At 41.0% G+C, this 21,357-nt stretch overlaps 1 protein-coding gene across 3 annotated transcripts in view; it reads right to left on the reverse strand.

The window, feature by feature from the left end:
- Positions 1 to 21,357, reverse strand: part of PTPN21 (protein tyrosine phosphatase non-receptor type 21) — a 61,304-nt gene that overhangs the window by 13,848 nt on the left and 26,099 nt on the right. For 2 of the 3 annotated variants that reach the window (XM_037900808.2, XM_043548706.1), the window contains exons 5-15: positions 21,198 to 21,265; positions 20,603 to 20,673; positions 18,326 to 18,413; positions 17,893 to 17,981; positions 16,433 to 16,520; positions 15,556 to 15,635; positions 13,303 to 13,363; positions 12,655 to 12,739; positions 7,804 to 9,275; positions 4,573 to 4,710; positions 1,217 to 1,438 (exon numbers count right to left, since the gene is read on the reverse strand). In XM_037900808.2, coding sequence (XP_037756736.1) covers positions 1,217 to 1,438; positions 4,573 to 4,710; positions 7,804 to 9,275; positions 12,655 to 12,739; positions 13,303 to 13,363; positions 15,556 to 15,635; positions 16,433 to 16,520; positions 17,893 to 17,981; positions 18,326 to 18,413; positions 20,603 to 20,673; positions 21,198 to 21,265 — 2,462 coding nt within the window. Of the gene's footprint in view, positions 1 to 1,216; positions 1,439 to 4,572; positions 4,711 to 7,803; positions 9,276 to 12,654; positions 12,740 to 13,302; positions 13,364 to 14,113; positions 14,216 to 15,555; positions 15,636 to 16,432; positions 16,521 to 17,892; positions 17,982 to 18,325; positions 18,414 to 20,602; positions 20,674 to 21,197; positions 21,266 to 21,357 lie in introns of all 3 variants that reach the window. The other variant, XM_037900810.2, reaches the window with a different exon arrangement.

A 21,357-nucleotide genomic window follows, 5' to 3' on the forward strand; every position in this document is an offset into this window, starting at 1 on the left:
CTGGAAATTCTATGAAGTTCACCTTGCAAGAGGTTCCTTATAATCTTTGAGGAAAGAGGCTCGGGCGAGGGAGAGGGATTATACTGTGAAGAGCAGTTTCCCACCTGGCTCCATCTACTCCCTGTGACCAGCCAGGAAAGTTCCAGCAAGAAGCTAGCATTCCCACCGGCTGTGCTCCCAAATCCACAGAAGGAGAGGGAACAATAGGGCCCTTAATTTCAGTTCTTTAGGTTGGGTGTGTGTCTCTGTCTCTCTCTGCTGAGAATGGAGTCAGATTGGGCAATTACAATACCTGACACATATATACCATCTTTGATCTCAAAGGACCCGCATCATGGATTAAGGATTATTGCCCAGCATGTCACATCCCCAAAGCATTGATTTACCTTCTATTAATGTATGACAAATGAAAAAGAGAAAGCAACTGAATGAACAGTATATGGCAGACACCTCAGATATCTGACCATGAAGTCTCTCTTAAGGCCTAAGGGCTTGTCTACACCGAGACTTAATGCGTGGTAAGGCAGAGTTTGAATGGACAGCCCTCTAGCCTGTCACTCACTAAGTGGCTGTGTGGACCCTGTTACTATGCTCTAAAGTTTCATTGTGTGCTGTGATATTCTGCCGTTTCAAACAGCGGTACGTCAAAGTGCACTACAGAACTTTTAGTGCGCGGTAACAGAGTGCACACAGTTGCTTAGTGTGTGGCAAGCTACAGTGCTGTAGTTTTACACACTGTGGTGCTGCGCACTAAATCTCCATGTAGATACAACCTAAGGAAAATCTCTCTTCCTTAAAATAGTGAATATTAAGCCAACATGAAAAGGGAAAGAGGGACAGACTGAGCACTTACCCACACTCATTTACCAGTCAGTTTTTCCAATATCAGTTCTAACACTTCTCTTAGTACAACAGTTGCAATCCCCTACACAGTTAAGAGAAAGAAAAGTCTCTCCCAGCAGCTTCATGCTGCTCTGAAACTAGTACCACCAACTGAGATCTTCATCACCAAGACTCTCCTCATAACCCCTGGTGCCGTGACATTTCGAAGTGCAGAGGTCAGTGTGCTCAGTCAATCCAGCACATCAACTACCCTGGCAACATTTTTAGGCTATTCAGAATTATTTTAACAGAACAATAAAGAGGCTTTTGATACTACCTGCAAGGAGACTGAAGAATTCTTCTGCAAAACGTTCTTCATCAGTGTTAATCTTACCTTAATATGGGATGCATTGATATAGCCAGTGTTGTTTTCTTTGGTTGGGACCAGCTCCACTCTGGCATCATCATAGGGAAGGACATCCTGGAACCTGTTTCTTTCTGCATTTTCAGGGAGCCGGGCTATTGAGCACTCTCCATCTATGAGCCTTTTCTTTTGAATCCGCTCATACTCGGTAAACACCATTCCTTGTTCCAGCCGTTGTTCTAGAATTTTACACTAAAAGACAGAATAAGATGATCATACAATACCACATCCCAACTCAATTTTATTCTTAACACTTCAGTGAAAAGAATTTAATAAAAAAAAAAAAAATTCACAAATTTCTCACTTAATTTTTTAAAAGCCCTCTCCAACTACCACTGTTCTTACAATCACAGTAATTCATGAGTGGCCAAATCTTGGGGTCTTTGCTCAGATTAAACTAATTTATGTTAATGGAAGTTCTGGCCAAGTGAACATGGATGAAGAAAGTAAGGATATGGCACTAGGAGATGGAGATAGTAAATAACATTGAAAAATTATTCCTTGATTTCTATATAGACAATCCAATTAGACATGGAAACATTTTGCCAAACAAGGTAATTAGGACAGATTCTCTACAGGTATTTGAGGCAAGGATAGATAAATTTGGACGGGGATGTGTGCAGTCCTTCCTCCTTGATGTAGCAGGTTACAGTAGCTAATTTGAGAGGTATCTTCCAACTCTATTATCTGGTCAGCTTTGTTGTTCAAGTGGAAGAGAAAAGCTCTCCAGATTCAAAACAAAGTGTTTGTTAAATGAATAAATTCAGCACACTTTGCAAATACTCTGTTTTATCAGCCTGCAGATGATAAATGTTGAAGATGGCAGCAAATCCTTCCAACAAACTCCTACTACAGATGAGGTATAAGCACAAATTCCTCCTATCATAGTAATTCTATTTTTCACTATTTTCTGTATTATTTTTCATTTGTTTCATTAATTGTTTTGTTTTATTTAACAAGACCTGCTGAAAAACAATTTCCCCCCCCAGGCCAAATACTTTCTAATCATAAGAGACTTTTGGAATTTCAGCATTTTGGGGCGGGATGAGGGAAACAGAAGAAGATTTAAGCTAGAGAACTGTGTGTGTCACATGAACTAGACTCTCACAGTAACATCAAAACAGCCACACAGTATGAGACAAATCAACCCTCTAGTCTGGTATCCTGTCTCTAACAGCTGCCGTTACCAGATGGTACAAAGAAAGGTGTAAAATCTCCACAACAATTCATACATCAGCACACTCACAGGGAAGTTTCTGACTTTCTTCTTGGTCAAGTTTTCTACTATGAAATTGACTAGCAAGGGCACAGTAGCAAGAATCTGAGCTTCAGAAGTAGATGTTGAACAAACTTCTTGGTCCTCCAAAAATATCTGAAGTCCTCTGAAACTGGATTTTCTCCTATTACATAGGTCTGAATGGTTTTGTCTGCGCCCTATTTAAATAGTAAACTTCTTGTTTGTGCAGCATCACGCACAACAGTGCTCAGTGTTACAGTGGCAACAATATCTGTTTTTTAAAGATTTAACTATTTGCTTCAAGAATGACTTGATTCTTTCTTCTAATAGATTCCTGTGGGTGGTCCTGGGCAATTGCGCCTCTGCTGTATTGGTTCTACTGCATACAGGTCTGCAAGGTTCTATTTTGTCACCCTCCTATTCAACATGCACGGCATACAGGGCTGCTGGGAAAGACAATGCAGGGATGTGGATGCAGAGGACACACATCTGACTCCTTTTCATCTACCCTATCAGTGCAGATTCCCCGTTTTCCCCCCAAGTGCTTGGGAAAAACTGGGGTGTGGATAAAGTGTGCTCACTGAAGCTCAAGTCAGACCCCCCCCCCCCCCAAAAATGATGCTGATAGGTAAGAGGGAGCATGTGAAATACAGGGAAACCTGCTATCATTAATGGCTGTGTCTGTTTGCTAACTTCAGTGACAATGTGGTGTTACTTTAGGAGTCTAGCAGATGCTGGGGACCTATGGTGCGCCTATGGCTAAAAATGCCATTTTCTATTTACATTTGTCCAGAAAACTACAACACCTCTCTCCAGTGTGTGGACCATACTCAGTTATCCAAGCCTTTGAGATCCCCAGAATGGATTACTGCTATGTGCTTGACATTGGATTACCCTTGGAATGACATTGGAAGCCATTTGGAAGTTTGTAGTTGGTGCAGAAACGTGGTTTCTCACTAAGGGCTCAGTCTTGCAAGGTTCTCAGTGACCTTCTCAGTGAATTGAGTTAAAGTGGAGATGAAGTTAAGCGTGCTGTGTTATGCACAGAATCAGGTCCTTAAGTGTTGGCTGAAGCATGCACTTTACACTACTTCTCCAAGGACTACACTGGCTTCCTCTATGCTCCTGGGTATAATTCAGGGTGATTACATAGGGCTCTATTGAACAATATTGTTCGGGTTCTGCCTATTTTCATCCCATATCCTCTCATGGCACTTAGATTAGGCAGAGTGACCTTGCTTATGCTGCATATCATAGAATCATAGAATATAAGGGTTGGAAGGGACCTCAGGAGGTCATCTAGTCCAACCCCCTGCTCAAAGCAGGACCAATCCCCAATTTTTGCCCCAGATCCCTATCAAGGATTGAACTCACAACCTTGGGTGTAACAGGCCAATGTTCAAACCACTGAGCTATCCCTCCCACCTTAAACAGCTAGAAGCTGGGATCAAGGCATTCTCAGTTGGATGACCCTCAACTTTGGAGCCTACTTTCCTCCACAGGTTTGAGACGGTATAAATGTGTTTATCTTCATGGCATTGTGTAAGATCCATCTTTTTTTTCCAGGGTTTTTCCTGAGGAGAAATATCAATGTGACCTGCAAAGACCTGAACCCTGGATGAATTCTAATTAGGATACTTGTTGTTAAATTTATTATTATTATTTGTTAAGCACCAACAGTAATAAGTCACAGAGAAAGTCACAGCCTCTACCATGAAGAGCATACACTCTAGACAGGGATACAGCTCAGTGGGAAATGAAGGGAAACTTTCTAATTTAAAAAACTCTGAATACTATTTTAACTACTGCCCACATGCCCAGAAGCTGGATGATAGGTGAATCTTACATATCTAAAAAAACAAAAACAAAAAACAACAAAAAAAACTTTCATCCTTAGTCTCATAAGGCACTTTTACCAACAACTAACCAATAATTAGAAGTCTCTTTCACCGATTTGCTGTCACCTTCTATGTCTGAATTATTTTGAGGGTGAGACATTATAGAAATTAGCACAAAACACGACGATGCAGTTAATTTTTAAGATTGCCCGGCTAAGAGAAACCAAATACTCTAGAAACCTTTAACATACCCGTTCATCATTTGTTGCTCTGGTAGGCTCTTCTTTACCCTCATCTGGCAAAGGCATTCGAGACAAGGTTAGTCCATTTAGGGCAGCTAGCTTCAGAGGCCCTATTTTTTTTGCATCAGTTCTATTCTTTTTCATACCCTGCAGAAAAATTTGAAAAATTGTAACATCCACAAAACAGATTACGATGTAGTCTTCACAGGGGTTAAGCTTAATAAAGGGGACGACTGACTCCTTTTTGCAAACAGAAGACAATGCACAGCCTTTCTCTTTGCTAACCACTGTGTAAGAGATTGCAGTGGTAAAGCCACATTCTTTCCTAGGACGGGACACCAGTCTGACTTCATTCCAGATACACGTTTCTGGAACGCCACAAGAATGACAAATATTGTTCTCTCCAAGGCTAGGTCACAGTGTGACGGGCAATTTTGGGCAGTTTACAGTCCTCAATAGAATTAAAATCTCTAATAGTATGAATAAGACAGAAAAAAATACCACAATGGTATATCGCACACATCAAAATGATTATGTGCATCAGACTATATAGTTTATAGGCCCAGTTTTCAGAAGCGGCCCCAGAGCGCACAATTTTATGGGTGCATTTTATAGCATTTAGATGCACAAGCATTAGACTGCGCGGGGGGGGGGGGGGGGGGGGGGGGTGTCTTAAATGTCAAACCAGTTTAAAAAAAAAAGCCTACAACAAATTTCAGATGCAAAAATGTGGTCAAGTTTTAGAGGCAGAGTTAAGGGCCTTTGGAAAATCAGGGCCTGAATCTTTAATTTTGCAGTATTCAGTTACTGTTAGAGAAAAATATTACTACAAATTCAGGGGGATTTTTGTGTTAAGAACCATTCCACCATAATCTTTTAAACACTTATTTACTAGAGAAAGCAAAATGTCTCAATCCTACAGTTTATAAATTTGGCTTCTAACAAAAATAATAGATAAAGAATTTCTCACAGTGAAAAAAACTGAAACAGAACATGGGCACATGTGGTGTGTGAGTGAAAAATCATTACATCCAAGAGCTAAAAGGCAGTAACAGAAACAAAAACACTGCTAATTGCCAAAGCTAAGAGAATGGGACTCTGTGCAAGAATGAATTAATGGAAACCCAATAACGAAGGATCACAATGGGAGCAAAAGACGTCGTCATGGAAAAAAATGCCTCTACCAGTCTTATCAGGATATAAATGTCAGTATTAAGTCTTGAAAGGAATTAGGTTCTATCTATATTGTTTGCAGGATTGTTGTAGCCATGTTGGTGTCAGGATGAGAGAGACACGAAGTGGGTGAGGTACTATCTTTTACTGGACCAACTTCTGTTGGTGAAAGACACAGAAACCACAGAAGTCATCCCAATAAAATATATTTCCTTACCCACCTTGTTCTAGCTATATTTTACAATAACTAAACACAGTTACTTGCTGAATAAGACAGTATTCTATTGAACATTTCCAATGAGTAAAGAACATCTTAATTTAAAACTAAAGTGAGAGTCTCTCTCAGTGAAAGCAAACTAATTACAAACACAGTAGAAGGAAAAAGCAGGGTAGGTTCACAAATGTCTCAAAAACATATACCATGTAAAGAGCAAAAAGAAAAGGAGTACTTGTGGCACCTTAGAGACTAACAAATTTATTTGAGCATAAGCTTTCATGAGCTACAGCTCAAGCTCACGAAAGCTTATGCTCAAATAAATTTGTTAGTCTCTAAGGTGCCACAAGTACTCCTTTTCTTTTTGCGGATACAGACTAACATGGATGCTACTCTGAAACATGTAAAGAGCAAGACGCAAAACTTCAAAGATATTTAAAGGTCACATTGCAATAATTAGGAGTTAGGTGCCTAAAAACCTTTGAGGATCTGGGCCTATGACACAAGGTGAGAGTTTAAAGCTGCCTGTGAATATAAGCCTATCAACAGAAGAACCTAATTAGTTTGACTTGATGTTAGTGTAACAAAGGGGGGAGGGGAGGGAGAAGAAATTATATACAATTATAAAATTCTTAAAGGAAATTGACTAGGATTGTGCAATTCTACTAGGTCTCTTTCTGCATCCAGCTCCATGCTAGAAAGCTTGATTTGGAGGGACAATGATGAGGGCTATATACGTGTCCAGATAAATAGACTAATCCTACAGTATTTAGTTTCTGCAGGGTCAGCTGTAGCAGCTGTTAGGCAGTAAAACTAGTATGCCAGTCAGTTTCTCATTGCTGCTTTTCCCTGCTTTTGCAGCTGCTGATAGTGACCCTGGGGAAGAAGTTAATGTAGCACAATCAATTAAAAAAATAAAAGCAAACTAAAAGTAGGGAAAACAGGGGTGGGGGGGGGAAGACAGTAGCTAAAACAAAGAAAAAAATATTTTGTTTTTATTACAGTAGCACCCACAATGAGCTAGACACTGTACAAACACATTGAGTTATAGTCCCTGCCCTAAGAACTTGCAAACTAAACAGACTAAAAACAAAGAGGGGTCAATGTAGAAGATCACGAATTACATTGTGTGGTTCTGCACACATCTTGGAGGAGGTTTTGTGGGCGGGAGTGTCAGTTTGTGTTCCTTTCTTTCATTATTTATTTTTTATGGCTTGGCGAGGTAGAAGTGGGAGGGAGGGGAAATGGCAAGGAAGGACTGAGTTTTTAAGGATGAAAGAATGGTTAAAAAGACAGGAAGGGAGGGAGTGCCTAAAAAAAGGGAAAAACCAAGGAGTGAATACAAAGGAGGGAGGTGCTTAGTGACATCACATTAGGAGGAGAGGGAGTGGAAAGTGTGTCAGAACACACAAGTGAACACTCAGTTAAGTCCAATGCTCAAATTACGGGAATGGGTCTAATGTCATCACAAAACTGCCAGGGGAATGGATGTAGCTGCTCCTGCTTCAGGTGCCTGGTGAATGCCGGGGGGGGGGGGGCCCTCTAGGAACCCTGGATGACTCATCCATGGGTTATATGAGGCTGAGGAGATCCCAGAGCCAGTCCCCCGTAGCTGCAGACTGAATAGAGGGTGGGGGCAGGAAGACTAGCTGAACAGACTGAGGGGGATGGAAAGACAAAATGGGGGAGAGGAAGCAGGAAACAGCGAGGGGGGGGGCAAATGGAGAGGAAGGTTACTGCATTTAATTGTTATGCTTCAAAGATATTGAAAAAGCTTTCTTAAAAACACCGACAAATGGGATCAGATCTATCATCATGAACCAAGAGAAGAGAGAGAAATAATATCCACTTACACCTAAAGGGGGAAGACCTTCCACTATATTCTTCTTCCCTGACAGAAGGTCAGAGACAGGTCTCTTCTTTAGAGAATCCCTTCTCACTCTGTACCTTCCCGAAGTCGTAAGGTCAGATTCTGACATGGACGGAGTCAGCAATCCTTCACCTCTTCTCTGCACCTGGGTTTCAGCCATTAAGTGTACTGGGCTCACATCTTTTATCCTCTTTTCCGTCTCCGAAATATGTAACTTAGGCTCAAGGATATGCAAAGGGCCAGGAGGTGAAGCAACAGAACTGTAGGGGTAACTTAGTAAGGATTCATTAGGATAACCACCCATAATAGCAGAAAGCTGGGTTTGATCATCAATGAGAGGAGTCAGGGTTGTACTAGCTTTGTTTTCTTCTTCAAATTCTTCTTCTTCCTCCTCGCTGCTGTGAATCAGCATAGTGGCATCCGAAAGAGACTTCTTATGATCACAGTTCAAACTTTCTTCTTGCTCCTTATTTTCTTCTTGCTTTGTTCTCTCCATGAAAATGCTGGGCTGTGACCCTGCCGACATGACCCTTGGAAGGGCCACATCTGCAGCAGAGGCTGACATGGTCCTCTCTTTAATTCTTATGCATTCAAAGTTGTGGGCAAGTCCAGCTATTTCAATACTGTTCCTTTTCTGTAGCTGAGCATGTCGTGCTGATGTTAAGGGCTCACTCACTTCCTGAAGGGAATGTGCAACAGGCAGGCTGTCTTCCTGAAACGTCTGAACAGAATGGTGGACTCGCCGCGTGATGAGATCTGGATTGCTGCTGCTAATGTAAAGATGTCGGGAAAGGTCTGGGGTACTGTTTGCAGGTCTTGGGTATGGGTAAGGGGGAGGAGGTCGATATACCTGGGTCTTCATGATGTTTGGGGCTGGATACTCCTGAGCCTGAAGCTGCACATTTGTTAGCTCAGGGACACTGACTGCACCAACAACTGGACGCCGTTCAGCAGGGTATGGGTAGGGAGACTGGCTATGAAAACTGTAACTCAGGTTGAAAGGACAGTGATTAGATTGGGGGGAGGTGAAGTGAGCATGTTCTCGGATTTCAGGTTGGCTGTAGACCAGAGCATCAGGCCTACTGTAGGCATATGAATTGCTGATGTTAAGATTTCTCATAGAATGACTCTGCCTGTCTGTGTGTATCATTCCTCTGTTAAGCTGTCTCATCACAGTTTCATAATCTGGTGTAGGCCGATAAGAAGGTGGTATTAGCGCACTATGTCGATGCGACGGAACATAATCAGGTCTCAGGACATCGCTTCCAGTAATGCTTGGGTTAGAGGACATGGGAGATGGCTGCAAGTAGTGCTGTGGGTTATTCAAAGAGTTTGTGCTGTGTGCACTATAGACACTCCCATTGCGGATTCTGCCATTGTAGTCATGTGGAGTTCTATCCAAGCTAGTCTGAGAGTGGTAGTAGTATCCATTCTGCTTGCTCACAAAAAGGTTATCTGAAAAAATAAAGGTGTTTAACAACCATTATGTCCAAACATTAAAAGAGTGAAATTTCTGTACTAGTCATGTTTAATCAATGATTAATTATCAAAACCTCAGCCCTTCCCCTCCATATCTTGGCTTTAACAATATATTGCTGCCAAGCAACACTTTACTTCCAAGGATTGCATTTTTAGTGCTGCAAGGCTCCCAACACTGCTCCCAAATACACAATTGCTACCTCGGGATAGTATTTCTGTTTTACCTCTTGCTACCTGGTCAATTTTCTGACATGCAAAATGGATCCTGTAATATAGTCCTTTACCTGAAGACTGATTTAATTCTGATGTGATTTGTTTTCAGACACCATGACGTTAATGAGTGTGGCATCAAGACTCAGCAGTGAAACATGAGAGTTGTAAATTTGCCTTTTATCTTGAAGTCATTCAGAACTTGTTTTGCTTTGACCAGGTGGGGTTGTGATGTAACAGCCAGAGTCAGAATTCAGGCAAGGTTGATCAATAAAATATGTCAGCCTCACTCACAAGAGCCATTCAAAAGCAGGAATCTAGAAAAATCCCACCAACGAAGCAGTAACAGGCTCAGGAGCAACCACAGGATTTCAGCTCTCTAGGCCAGGGGAGACAATGCACAGTACAGAGTTATGGCACGTGAGCTCTAGGGGAAGAGGTGCACCATACCTGTAGGGGCAGCCATGCTAGTCATCTAACTAACTGAATTAACAGTGGCTGCAGAGGGGACTTTCCCTCATCCACCAAGCCACTCAAAGCTCTGCAGTGACTGCAACTACTGAGAATTAGGCAGAGTGCAAGCGATGGAGGAAAAGGGTAAAATAGAAAAAAGTTTGGTCCCGCTTCTGATCTTATTTCTTTATATCTTATTTACCTGTTCTAGGCCAGCGATTTATACAGCATTACTCTTGAGATACGCCAGTGCAAGGTCTTGTCTACGGGCTTAGCTACACTTGCGAGTTAGAGTGCATTAAAGCAGCCCCGGGCGCCCTAGGTACTACCCGTCCACACTGGCAAGGCACGTAGAGCACTTTGACTCCATGGCTAGAGCGCTCCTGGTACTCCACCTCGGCGAGAAGATTAACACTTGTGCCTTAACTGAAACGCTCAGGCGTCAGTGTGAACGAGGTGTTGCATTACTGCGCTCTGATCAGCCTCCGGAAACGTCCCATAATCCCCTTAAATCAAGTGGCCACTCTTCTCATTGTTTTGAACTCGCTGTAGGAATGCGGAAATGCCCTTTGAAAGCTCTGTTTCTGACAGCCAGCTGCTTATCTGCTCCAAGAAAAAGCAACCATTACTGTGGAATGTTGTGTGAGAGTGAGAAAGAGAGGCGGGGGTCTGCTCCTGTCTGAACTTACAAGACAGCATGCTGACATGCTCCCAGCCCCCCAAAACCCACTCTCTCTCCCCCCACATACACACAACACACTCCCCCCCCACACACATTTGAAAAGCACATTGCAGCCACTTGAATGCTGGGATAGCTACTAAAAAGAGAGAGTGTCCACATGGGAGTTTCTATTGGTTCAACTATATCAGTTAAAAAAAAACAGTAAGTTAAACCAGTTCAACTTGCCTATGTAGATAGGGTCTTAGTGACAGAAGAATCAGGCCCACCATATAAATGAATAATCAATACTAACGAAGTGTCTATAATCAGCTGGGAGATGTGATTTCGAGTTCAGAAAGACATACATGTGCTAGCGCTGGTCGAGATAGCATGCTAAAAATACAGCATGGTGGGGACCGCATGGGCGGGACCGCATGGGCGGTTGCTCAGGTTAGCTGCCCCAAGTACATTCCTAGGACCTCAGATATAGTTGTTCTCAAGTGGCTAGCCTGAGCCACACAGCTGCATTGCTACTTTTCAAGCAGAGCTGGTGTATGTACATCTCTCTGAGCTGGGAATCACCCCTCCAGCTCAGAGAGACATACACATACTAGCTCTGTGTCGACAGTCTAAGAAATCTGCCTTACATGACCATCCTAGTAACCAGCAAAGGTAGATCTTAGTCAAACCAAAGTTTTCTGGAGACTTTGGAAAAATGATTTTAAAATATGGTAGGATGTTGCGGCTTACTACAGTTGGTCCTTATTACAGATTTCACTATACAGATGAAAGTGAATTATTGATTGTTTTACGTTTAATGTTTATAAAGCAGTGGAGCTTTTGCTCGGATGCCAAAATGCAACACACTGCTTCGGGTGCTTTTTGTGCGTGTAGCGCAAACAAAACCTGCTGTGCATCTTTGCTGACAATTGCTTTTGATTCTTCGTTCATGAGAATAAGCGTTCAATAGCAGGATTTTATTACAAATCTGGTGTTCTTTACTGAACCCCTACTGTGGTACTGGAAACAATTCAACTCCGTTCTGCTTTGGAGATTACAGGTATTAGTTCCCAAAACTGTCAGTGACTCAGTATTACCAATATTATTAATATTTGTACTACCATAGCACTCAAAGGCCTGAATGCAGTGGATAATTAAACACAGTCCTTACCTCAGAGAACTTAGTCTAATTAAACACAAAATGAGGGTAAGAATAAGGGAGAAGGAAAATGAGGGTACTAGTAAATCCACTGCATATTACATAGACTAGTTATGTGCACCACTTGAGAGTTCTGAATAATTTAAACTATTTTACTTTTAGAAAACCAGTGTTTAAAAATTCCGTATCAAACCAGCTACAATCCCCTGGGCTCTCTCAAAGTTTGCACCCCCAGCCTATCCCAAAGATTTCTATACCTACTACTACAGACAAGAGGTCCCTCTCTTCCTGGAGTACCTATCCCATATGGTCCTTAGAAATCCTACTCTCTCTATTGCTGTCCAGGGGCGGGGCTGGGTCCTTGGAGCAGTCAGGGGAGAGAGGGTACAAAGTCCATGGATAATTTATGGAGCTCGGATATTTTTAAGGTCTAGAGGGATATGAAGGAGCTCCTGAGGCCTGCTCATTAGCTTACCTTCTGAGGGGTGTATATATATATATCTATAGAGAGAGAGAGATATAGCCATAGAAACCATAGCCAATTTAAGGTCATTCAAGAGGGATTGTGGTCTGTAATTACAATGTGCATGGTCAGTAACTCAGTATTTGCTATCCTAGCTCCCTGCCACACCCCTATATCATTCTGTACTTAAAATAGAAACAAGTACTGCAGCAAGAGAAATAATGTGGGCCTGACTCACATTTACACTTTGGCCTCTTTACACAGCTCTAGCAGCGCCATGGGGCCTTAAAGTGAGTTGAAATGTAATGTGGTAAAATGTGATATCAAGTGGTCTGAGTGCTTACTGGTTCCCACTGTATTTAGAATTTACTTGAGAGTTAAACATTGAGAGTGACACATCATAATTTACCTTGGGATGATGTGTATGGTTCCGTGTAGTGTCCATTGTAATGTAGAGGAGGTGGTGGTTGCATCATGTAAGGCTGTGGCTTGGGCTAAGAAAGAAGATATTTTAAAAGTAGTTAAATACTACATGACTATTAAAGAGTCTTGAAGATCTTTAATACAAGGGGCTATTCTAAAAGCAAATTCAGTCAGTGTGTAACACAAAGTATCAGTTTTCAGGACTAGTGAAGAGTAAAAGCCAACCAATGTTGTGCCTACAAACAGACATCTAGGATTTTCTCTAGATGTAGGGGAATCTTAAATTGAAAAGAGATGTATCTAAAATACCTAAAAACAAAAAATATTTTTAGATCAGTTATTAAGAAGTTACATCCTGGTTTTCTGACAAACTAATAAGTTTCTTAATTTATTGGTCCCACCTTATTTTTCATCATTTCAGCTTATTTCACTAAATGAAAAAATATTAAGTCAAATGGAAAACTGTAAAAATTCAAATCTCAGAAGTCTGGCATATTCCTAAGAAAAGTATTCTTTTCCAATCTTACTGACTATTAATGTAGTCACCACCATTTCTCCCCTCATGGGGAATCCTCTATTCTAGTTAGCAAGAAACAAGAAGTGGCTCAAATGTAAAGCTATTTGAAAGCCTTACCAGAGACATCCTGGAAGAGGACCTCCTTCTAACTGGATTCACTGTAACAGCCTGGGTTTGTCTACAAAGCAAGTCATATGATGAGCAACATTGTCAACTTAGGCCCAATCCTGTAAAGTGCTCACCACCACATTTCAGGGCACTCAACACTTCACAGGCCCTATGTTGCACAGTCCTCCCGCCAGTCCCAGAGGGAAGAGCTTTGTATAGCATATGCACAAATCACTGCTGTTGCTAGAATGAGAAGAAACACAAAAATAGGATGGGGAGGGAGAAAGACAAACACCTTGTTTATCTCATTGCCTCCTTTCCCCATGTACAGCACCCTAGCAGGGGAAGAATTCAGATTACTTCTGGGGAAGCCTGGTGTGCCAGAGCGAGTGAAATGGAGGAGGACCTGAATTTCACATATGCAGTGGGCAGGGAGAAAGGTGGGATTTTCATGCTCTCACACCAAATTTCAACCCCTGGTAACCTGTAGGCTCCCTGGCCTGGATGTCTGTCTTTGTAATAGTCTATAAAGGGTCCTCAATACTTACTAGGCTATAGAAATAAACAACAGCCAAATGCTCATTCTGGGTCCCTAACCAATCCAAATTTTAGATATGGCGAACATTGTAGCTATCATAAACAATGTTTTGAAGTTTGCCAAATCACTGCATGTTGGACTGTTCAGCAATGCCCATTTTCCCCACCCTATACTGTTTCTGTACCTGTCAGCGTGCAGTATGACAAGGACCCAAAAGACACCAGAGCAATACAAATACAGGACATGCAAAATTTCAGAAAGAAAGATTATTCTCCAGCTCACCCTTTGGGAAGAGAAGGACGAGAAAGAATTGGTAAGCGTGGAAAGGAAAGAATGAGGAAAGGTTTCTGAGAGCCTTCCACAGGTGGAGAGTCTGGGGAGTCTCTAAAGACAAGGTACGTGCAGACAAAATGGAGACAATCAACTAGCACACGGAAAAGAAAGGCACTTGTTACTAGCAGAGAGGACATTTTAACTGAACTTAGATGAGTCTGGGACAGAGGTTCTTAGCCTGCGTGTCAGTACTACCTTGCCCCTCCCTTTTGTTAAACAGGAGGATTTCCCAACTCATTGACATGGGGATCCCAGTAAGGAAAGGTTAAGAACTACTGGTCGTGGGCATTTTCTTCTTTTTTTTTTTTTTTTTTTTTTTAAAGTGAGTTATTGTAAAGGGTGCAGAATTGACAGCCCAGAGACTGAAATTTGTAATGTAACCAGAAAACAGATACAGTTCAGACAACAGCTACACATGCTTCTGACATGTACACTACCTCCACCAATATGCTTCATCCCTGACCAGAAGGCAACCACCATGAGGGAGGAGAGGCCAGTCTGGTCTCTATTCCAAGTCAATCCTTCAACTATTTTTGAGAGTGTCAACAAGGGTGTAATTAATATTAGTGCCTGTTGTGGTGATTTTTGTGATATGGATATTTCTCACAGTCTTTCCTTCAACTTCAATAGGCTCTGAATCAGAGCTCAATAAGTCATTTATTGCTGGACTATGTAAAATAAATTGAATTAAATGGAAACCATGCTTATTCAGACTCACTGGACCCGATTCTCTGTCTCATACTAATGAGAATCAAGAGTAACTTGACTGAAGTAAAAAAGATTAAAAAAAAAAAAAAATCAGAATCAGGCCCTTGATTTGCAGTGTGGAGACTGGACCATTAAATTTAATCTTCTCACTTGTATTTAATTTGTTCTGCTCTGGCGCTTACTGAGCTATGAGGAGTCTGTGGATATCGAAAGGGCCGCATAATGTAAAACTGCCAATCCAGCATCTTCCAAGCACACTACATTCACTCCCCCACTCCTTTAAAATAACTTCAGTGTCCTATTACAAGTTCAATCAAAAGCACATTCAGAGTCCCATAGACTTCAGTATTTCACAAATACCCTGACATTAATGGCCCAAGTAGATGCATTTACAGCATTGAGATCCAGTTATTAGAAGAAGAGAACTATGTTCTCAGCTGTGACTCAGAGTTATAAAAATATTGTCCTCTATTATAAGGCTGCAACCATTTAAGATAAATCCTTTCCATATTGTAAACTTTAGCATTGGGGATAAATAAGTGGTTCAAAGCATCAGGAGTAAACAAGGTCACTTTTAGTATATTCTAAACATGTTATATAACATTTAGGTTCATTATGGGAACAGAGACCCCCCCCCCCAAAAAAAAAAAAAACAAAAAAACAAAAAAAACTATTCTACTCACAGGCTACATTTATTTAGTCTGTAAAATTTGTGTCTGGCCACACACATCCTCCACACATATTTTGCTGTTTCCATGTCCTCCTGTCAAAAAAAATATATAGATATATGACAAAATATACAGGCTAAAATATATAGGCCCAACTCTTGATCCCATGGAAGTCAGTGAAAGTTTTACCACTGACTTACACTGGAACAAGATTTGACCCACTTCATTTTGATGTAGCAGTTTCTATATCAAAGTTTCTTAGGAACCATGTAATTTGCAGGACTAATCCAGCTGCTCAAGCATGAACACTCCACTAGATTAAAAAAAGCTGAAAATAGCAGCCTTCCGTTGAAGACAATCTTATGACTCAGAACACTGAATAACCATATATACTGTGCATATCACACTTTAAGACTATTACAATAATTATATTCTTGAAGAAGGGAACAAACAAATGCTTTAAAGACTCAATTCTGCAAGGCGCTGAGCACTCTGGCCCTGACCCAGCAAAGCACTTAAACATGTACTTATCTTTAAGCATGTGAATAGTCCCATTGACTTCAAAGTCTCATTTAAACACATGCTTAAATGCTTTGCTAGTTTAGACCAGAGTGCTCAGCACTTTTGGTGTACTTACAAAAGATAAGATTTCTTAATGCCTTTTACTTTTGTATAAAAACTACTGAAGCAGCCACAGAATTTAAAATGTTATATTTGTGCCACCCTTATAATTAATACTTTTTAAAAATTGTAACAGCAACTAAAAAACCTCCACATATCTACAAAGTTGAAAATAACAACATTTTGGACAAAAATAGTTTGAGGGATTTTCTTATTTTGTGGTTTACTTGTATAGCTTTAGACTGATAGAAATAAAAACTCACTCACTTACAGTTTGGAACTGGATGGTCTCTTCTTTATTTGCCAGTTCTAATGCAAAAAAGGACTTGTTGTGGGACATATTGGCAATGTCATGCCACCTAAGGATATATGAAGACGACATGACAAGTAAACTCTGGATTTTCAGCATACAGAAAGTATAAATGAAAAACAAAACCTATCTTTGGGAGGGTGAGGACTAACTGAGCAATAACTCCCCCCTACCCCCAATCTGAGTCATGTGTAGCAAACTCTGCAATAGTGATTAAAGAAGCAGACTATAACTTCACACCCATTAAATTATTGTTAAAAGGAAAATGGGGACGTAACTGTAGTTCTTTGGAGGATGTATAAGTGTGGGTGGTATTATTTATAATGGATAATGCTTTACTATTCCTGCTCAACTTTGAGGTCTTTCAACTTAAATGCATTAAAAAAAAAAAGTTTAAAGACAAGAAACTAGCCATTAGCATGTCCTGACTTCTTGAAAGTTAATCACTCATTGTAAAAGAAAAGCTATGTCCAGTAACCAAGAACGCTCAGAGCTATTAAGACCTGGTTAAAATGAATGAGAAGACAGGCAAGGATGAGCAGAACTTGGGGCCCATAGAGATTCACTGTGCATGGTCCACTTACTCTGGGGTTGCAGAGAGGTTCCAATATTTGGTCCTCAGTCAGTCAAAAACTCGATTTGATCAGATAAAATCCACTGAGAACAATGTCTACCTGGCCACAATGGTAACTATAAGTCACCAGTGTCCTTGAAAGTAGCCTTCCGCATGTGTCGCTACAAGACATTTATTTGGTAGGCCAAATTCCGCCCATGGATGCACACGTGCAGCTCTTATTGAAGTCAGTGGGACTCATGTGCTTGCATCCAAAGGTGAAATCTGGGCTATTGGAATTGGGCCAGGTGGATCTCAATGCCATGCCTAGCATGGAAAAACATTTTTAAAATATTTAACTATGAGAATGCCCAGAAAGACTGCATGCTTCACTACCAGTGAGAGCTTAATTGCAAACAGCAAATGATCTATCACTTCAGAATAGTAATGCTACTTTCCTCTTCTATATTTCCATATATAGAACAACACCCCCCAACATACTTTTACGATTGCACATCCCCAAGTAATTGATGTGCACGTTTGTTTTTTGTATGTGCCTGTATCTGCCAAAATGATGCTGCCTTTAGATTCACATGCATTTGCACATGGGAATATACATAACTGTAGGTGACACACATATATAACGTAGCTCTAAATGAACTAATCCTGCAGCAATTATATAGGTAAAACTCCCATTGACTATAGTACGTATGCACAAGGGCTGCAAGACAGGGCCCATATTTGGAACTGTGCTAATGAGTAAGATCTGTATTCATCCAAGATGCCATGAAAGCAACTGGGGACTGCACAGAAAATGTTAATTTGCAAAGTACTCATCAGCATTATTCTGGCAGGGGACAATACTCACCGAAATATAACAGGAGGCCGGCCATTTTTGTGTTTCACAAAGATACCATCAAGACATGCCCCAATAAATAGGTCACTTCCCTGGCTATCCTAGAAGTAGTAAACAGAAATCACAAGAAAAACTCTTTATGAGCCAAAGTTACAGCAGAAACTGTTCACTTCAGTGAGGTCACAGAAAGGTTCTTACATAGGCAATGCAAATCTTAATCTTTAGTTTGAGATCATGACCTCTCCTCATCATGCAGCACTAACACAGGACTCGATACAGTGGTCCTTATGAAATCAATGAGACAACTCAGGTGACTAAGAGATGAAGTATAGGGCCCAGGGGTTTCTTATACATTGGATTTTCTTGTTTTTTCTTTAAAAATGGAAGAAAGATATGAAGATGGTTGCACTTGTTAAGTCACGTCAAGTGTCAAAGCCATCCTTACCTTTGCAGGGTAGCTCTCTTCACCATAGCCTTCCATTCTCTCTACCTCTTGCATATATAACATTTCTGCATCAGGAGGTGTAAGGCCTCTACAAACAAACACAACAGTAACTTTTAATCTAGTGATCAGCTTCTAAAATTGTACCAGTGGGGGGGCTCCTACTTGTATTACTCTTGAAGCATGCTCGAAAAGCACTTAATAAGATATCCAGGCTATCGTGAAATCTTATTGCTTCTTGTCTGTCCAAATGGCTAAAACACTTGTCCTAGTCCTGCCACTTGGAATCCTGTAACCTCTTCCTCTCTGGCTTCCCTGATTTCCATATCACTTCTCGCCAATTCGTCTGCTATGTCTATTGAGACCATGTTACATCCCTCTTCAAATCCCTCCCCTGGCTCCCCATCACCCACCATATCAAAACTGAATGTTTAGTATTTCCATTCAGGGTCCTTCATAATTCCACTCCAGCCTGCATCTCAGATTATTTATTTCTTTAGCACAAACAGTATGTTTAGAACTGTACAGTACAAGGAGACACACTAATTTCTTATTATATATCCCTTCTCATTCCTCTTTTCTCTGACAGTCACATCAGCCTCAGCTCCTGCACTTCCTTCTCCCACTCCCATCTACATTCCTCTTTTTATAATGCATATTATGCACAGAAAAAGCCCAGAATCCTGATATGTCAGTCCTCACCCCTCTCCTCATTCCAATTCCTCCTAAAAACTCGCTGCTTCCACGCTACTTAAAACAAACCCACAACACTGAGTCACATCAAACTCCATCTCAAGCCCAACATTATTCTAATTAGAGGGGGGGGGAGGGAAAAAGAGTGAGATCAGGAAAACAAACAAAGAATCTCATCTGATGCCCTCCTCTGGGTCTCCCAGTGCACTGTGTCTTATCTCTGTGATTTAGACTGAAAACACCTTGAAACAGAGGTTACCTTTAGATTGGTACAGCTCTGAGCATACTGTTAGTTCTTAAACAAAAATAATTGTGGTCACGATTTCCATTACACTAAAGCCAGAGATTAAGTTAAAGGACTTTATAAATATTCTAACAATGAAGCCACAATATTTATTTTTGCTCTGATAAGCAGCATTACTACGATGTACATTTGCTATTTCAAATGTCCTGGCTTTACCCTGGATGTAAATATCCACACAAAATTGCCAGAAGCTTGAAAATCACTGCACAGACAAGAGAAATGCAATTTTCTCCACACTACTCATCCCCAGCTGTGCCTCAACTCTGACTGGGAGGGAACATCTCTGGCAGAAGAGCAGTAGCTGTTCCTAATTATTCCTTCCCAGTTAGTGGCACCTATAGGTTTAGTGATTTGGAGATCTGTACTCTAGAAATTGGAGTGAGACTGCATCATACGAGGATAACTTTCAGTCACTACTGAGCCAGGATGGACTTGAACCAGCAACATATTGGTGACAAGCTCTATATCGCACTACCTAAATATCCAACATCACCTATACCATAGAATCATAGGACTGGAAGGAACCTCAAGAGGTCTTCTAGACCAGTCCCCTGCACTCAAGGCAGGACTAGTATTATCTAAACCATCCTTGGCAGGTGTTTGCCTAGGGAGGTTGTGGAATCTCTGTCATGTGAGATTTTTAGGAGCAGGTTAGACAATTTATTCCAGTGCTTAACTACCCTGACAGTTAGGAAGTTTTTCCTAATGTCCAACCTAAACTGCCCTTGCTGCAATTTAAGCCCATCGTGTCTTTTCATATCCTCAGAGGTTAATGAGAACAATTTTTCTCCCTCCTCCTTGTAACAATCTTTTATATACTTGAAAACTTATGTCCGGCCCCCTGCCCCCAATCTTCTCTTCTCCAGAACAAACAAACCCAATTTTTTTTTTCAAATCTTCCCTCATAGGTCATGTTTTCTACATCTTTAAACATTTTTGTTGCTCTTCTCCAGACTTTCTCCAATTTTTCCTGAAATGTGGGACCCAGAACTGGACACAACACTCTAGTTGAGGCCTAAGCAGCGCTCCAGCTGTCAGCCCTGGGACGTTGGGGGCTCTAGCTGTCAGTGCTCAACAATGCCCTACTTGAGTCGATGCAAGCGCTCCTGGTGAGGATGCACACCACTGACAGAAGGTGCATACTGTACGGACACACAGAGCCGGTTTAAATTACTGCAATGGCTGTAGGTTGACCTAACTTAAGTCAACTTAACTTTGTAGTCTAGACATGCCTTTAGATCTGAAGCGACTGCTCCACAATTTCTGCATTTATGAAATCTTACCTGTATTTTTGATGCAGCAAGGCCACTTTCTGAGTTGCTTCCTCCAGTACTTTTTCCTCTTGTAACCAACCCTTAACATAAAGCAGAATTTAGTTAAAGAGCTAGTAGAAGGAATTCTAAAAGGATAAAATAATTAGTTCCTTCACTCAGTAGGATCCTGACTTCCAACTGAGCCTGTGGTTAGTAGGCTGTGAACAGATTACTGCAAAAACCTAAAACATACTTTTTGTTTTTTCCCCCCACCATTTATCTTCACTATAATGTACAAACATCTTTAAACATTGGAATGTCCTGGAAAACTGGGATCTTGTGTGCAATTTAAAGCATTATGTGTAATTCAATTACCTGATAAAAACTTTAACTAGCTCTGGACTTGCAGAACCTCAATAATTTGTGCTTTGATTGGTTTGGGAGCAGTAAACGAGAGAGAGAAGTAGTGGTTCTCAGCCTTTATATAAGCATGTATCCGTTTGTTGAAATCTCTCTGATAAGCACTGCTATTTGTCAATACAGTGTTTGCTCACTTCGAAAGGGGTCTCCAAACCATTTGTTTTCTTTCAATAATGTCAGAAAAGCAGCTGAAGAAAGTGCTTACCACAGGAAACAAGGCAAATCTTTGTAGAAATTCCTGAGATTCATACTGATTGTAGTCTCCAAAGTCAGCTAAGGAAATGAAAGAACAGATAAGATTCAAGTACTTGTGATGATGAAAGGATATAGTTCAGTGTGAAGGATGCGCTCTCTGTACAGCATAG

This window comes from Chelonia mydas, chromosome 6 (assembly GCF_015237465.2).
Source record: "Chelonia mydas isolate rCheMyd1 chromosome 6, rCheMyd1.pri.v2, whole genome shotgun sequence".
In the NCBI taxonomy this organism is placed as follows: Eukaryota; Metazoa; Chordata; order Testudines; family Cheloniidae; genus Chelonia; species Chelonia mydas.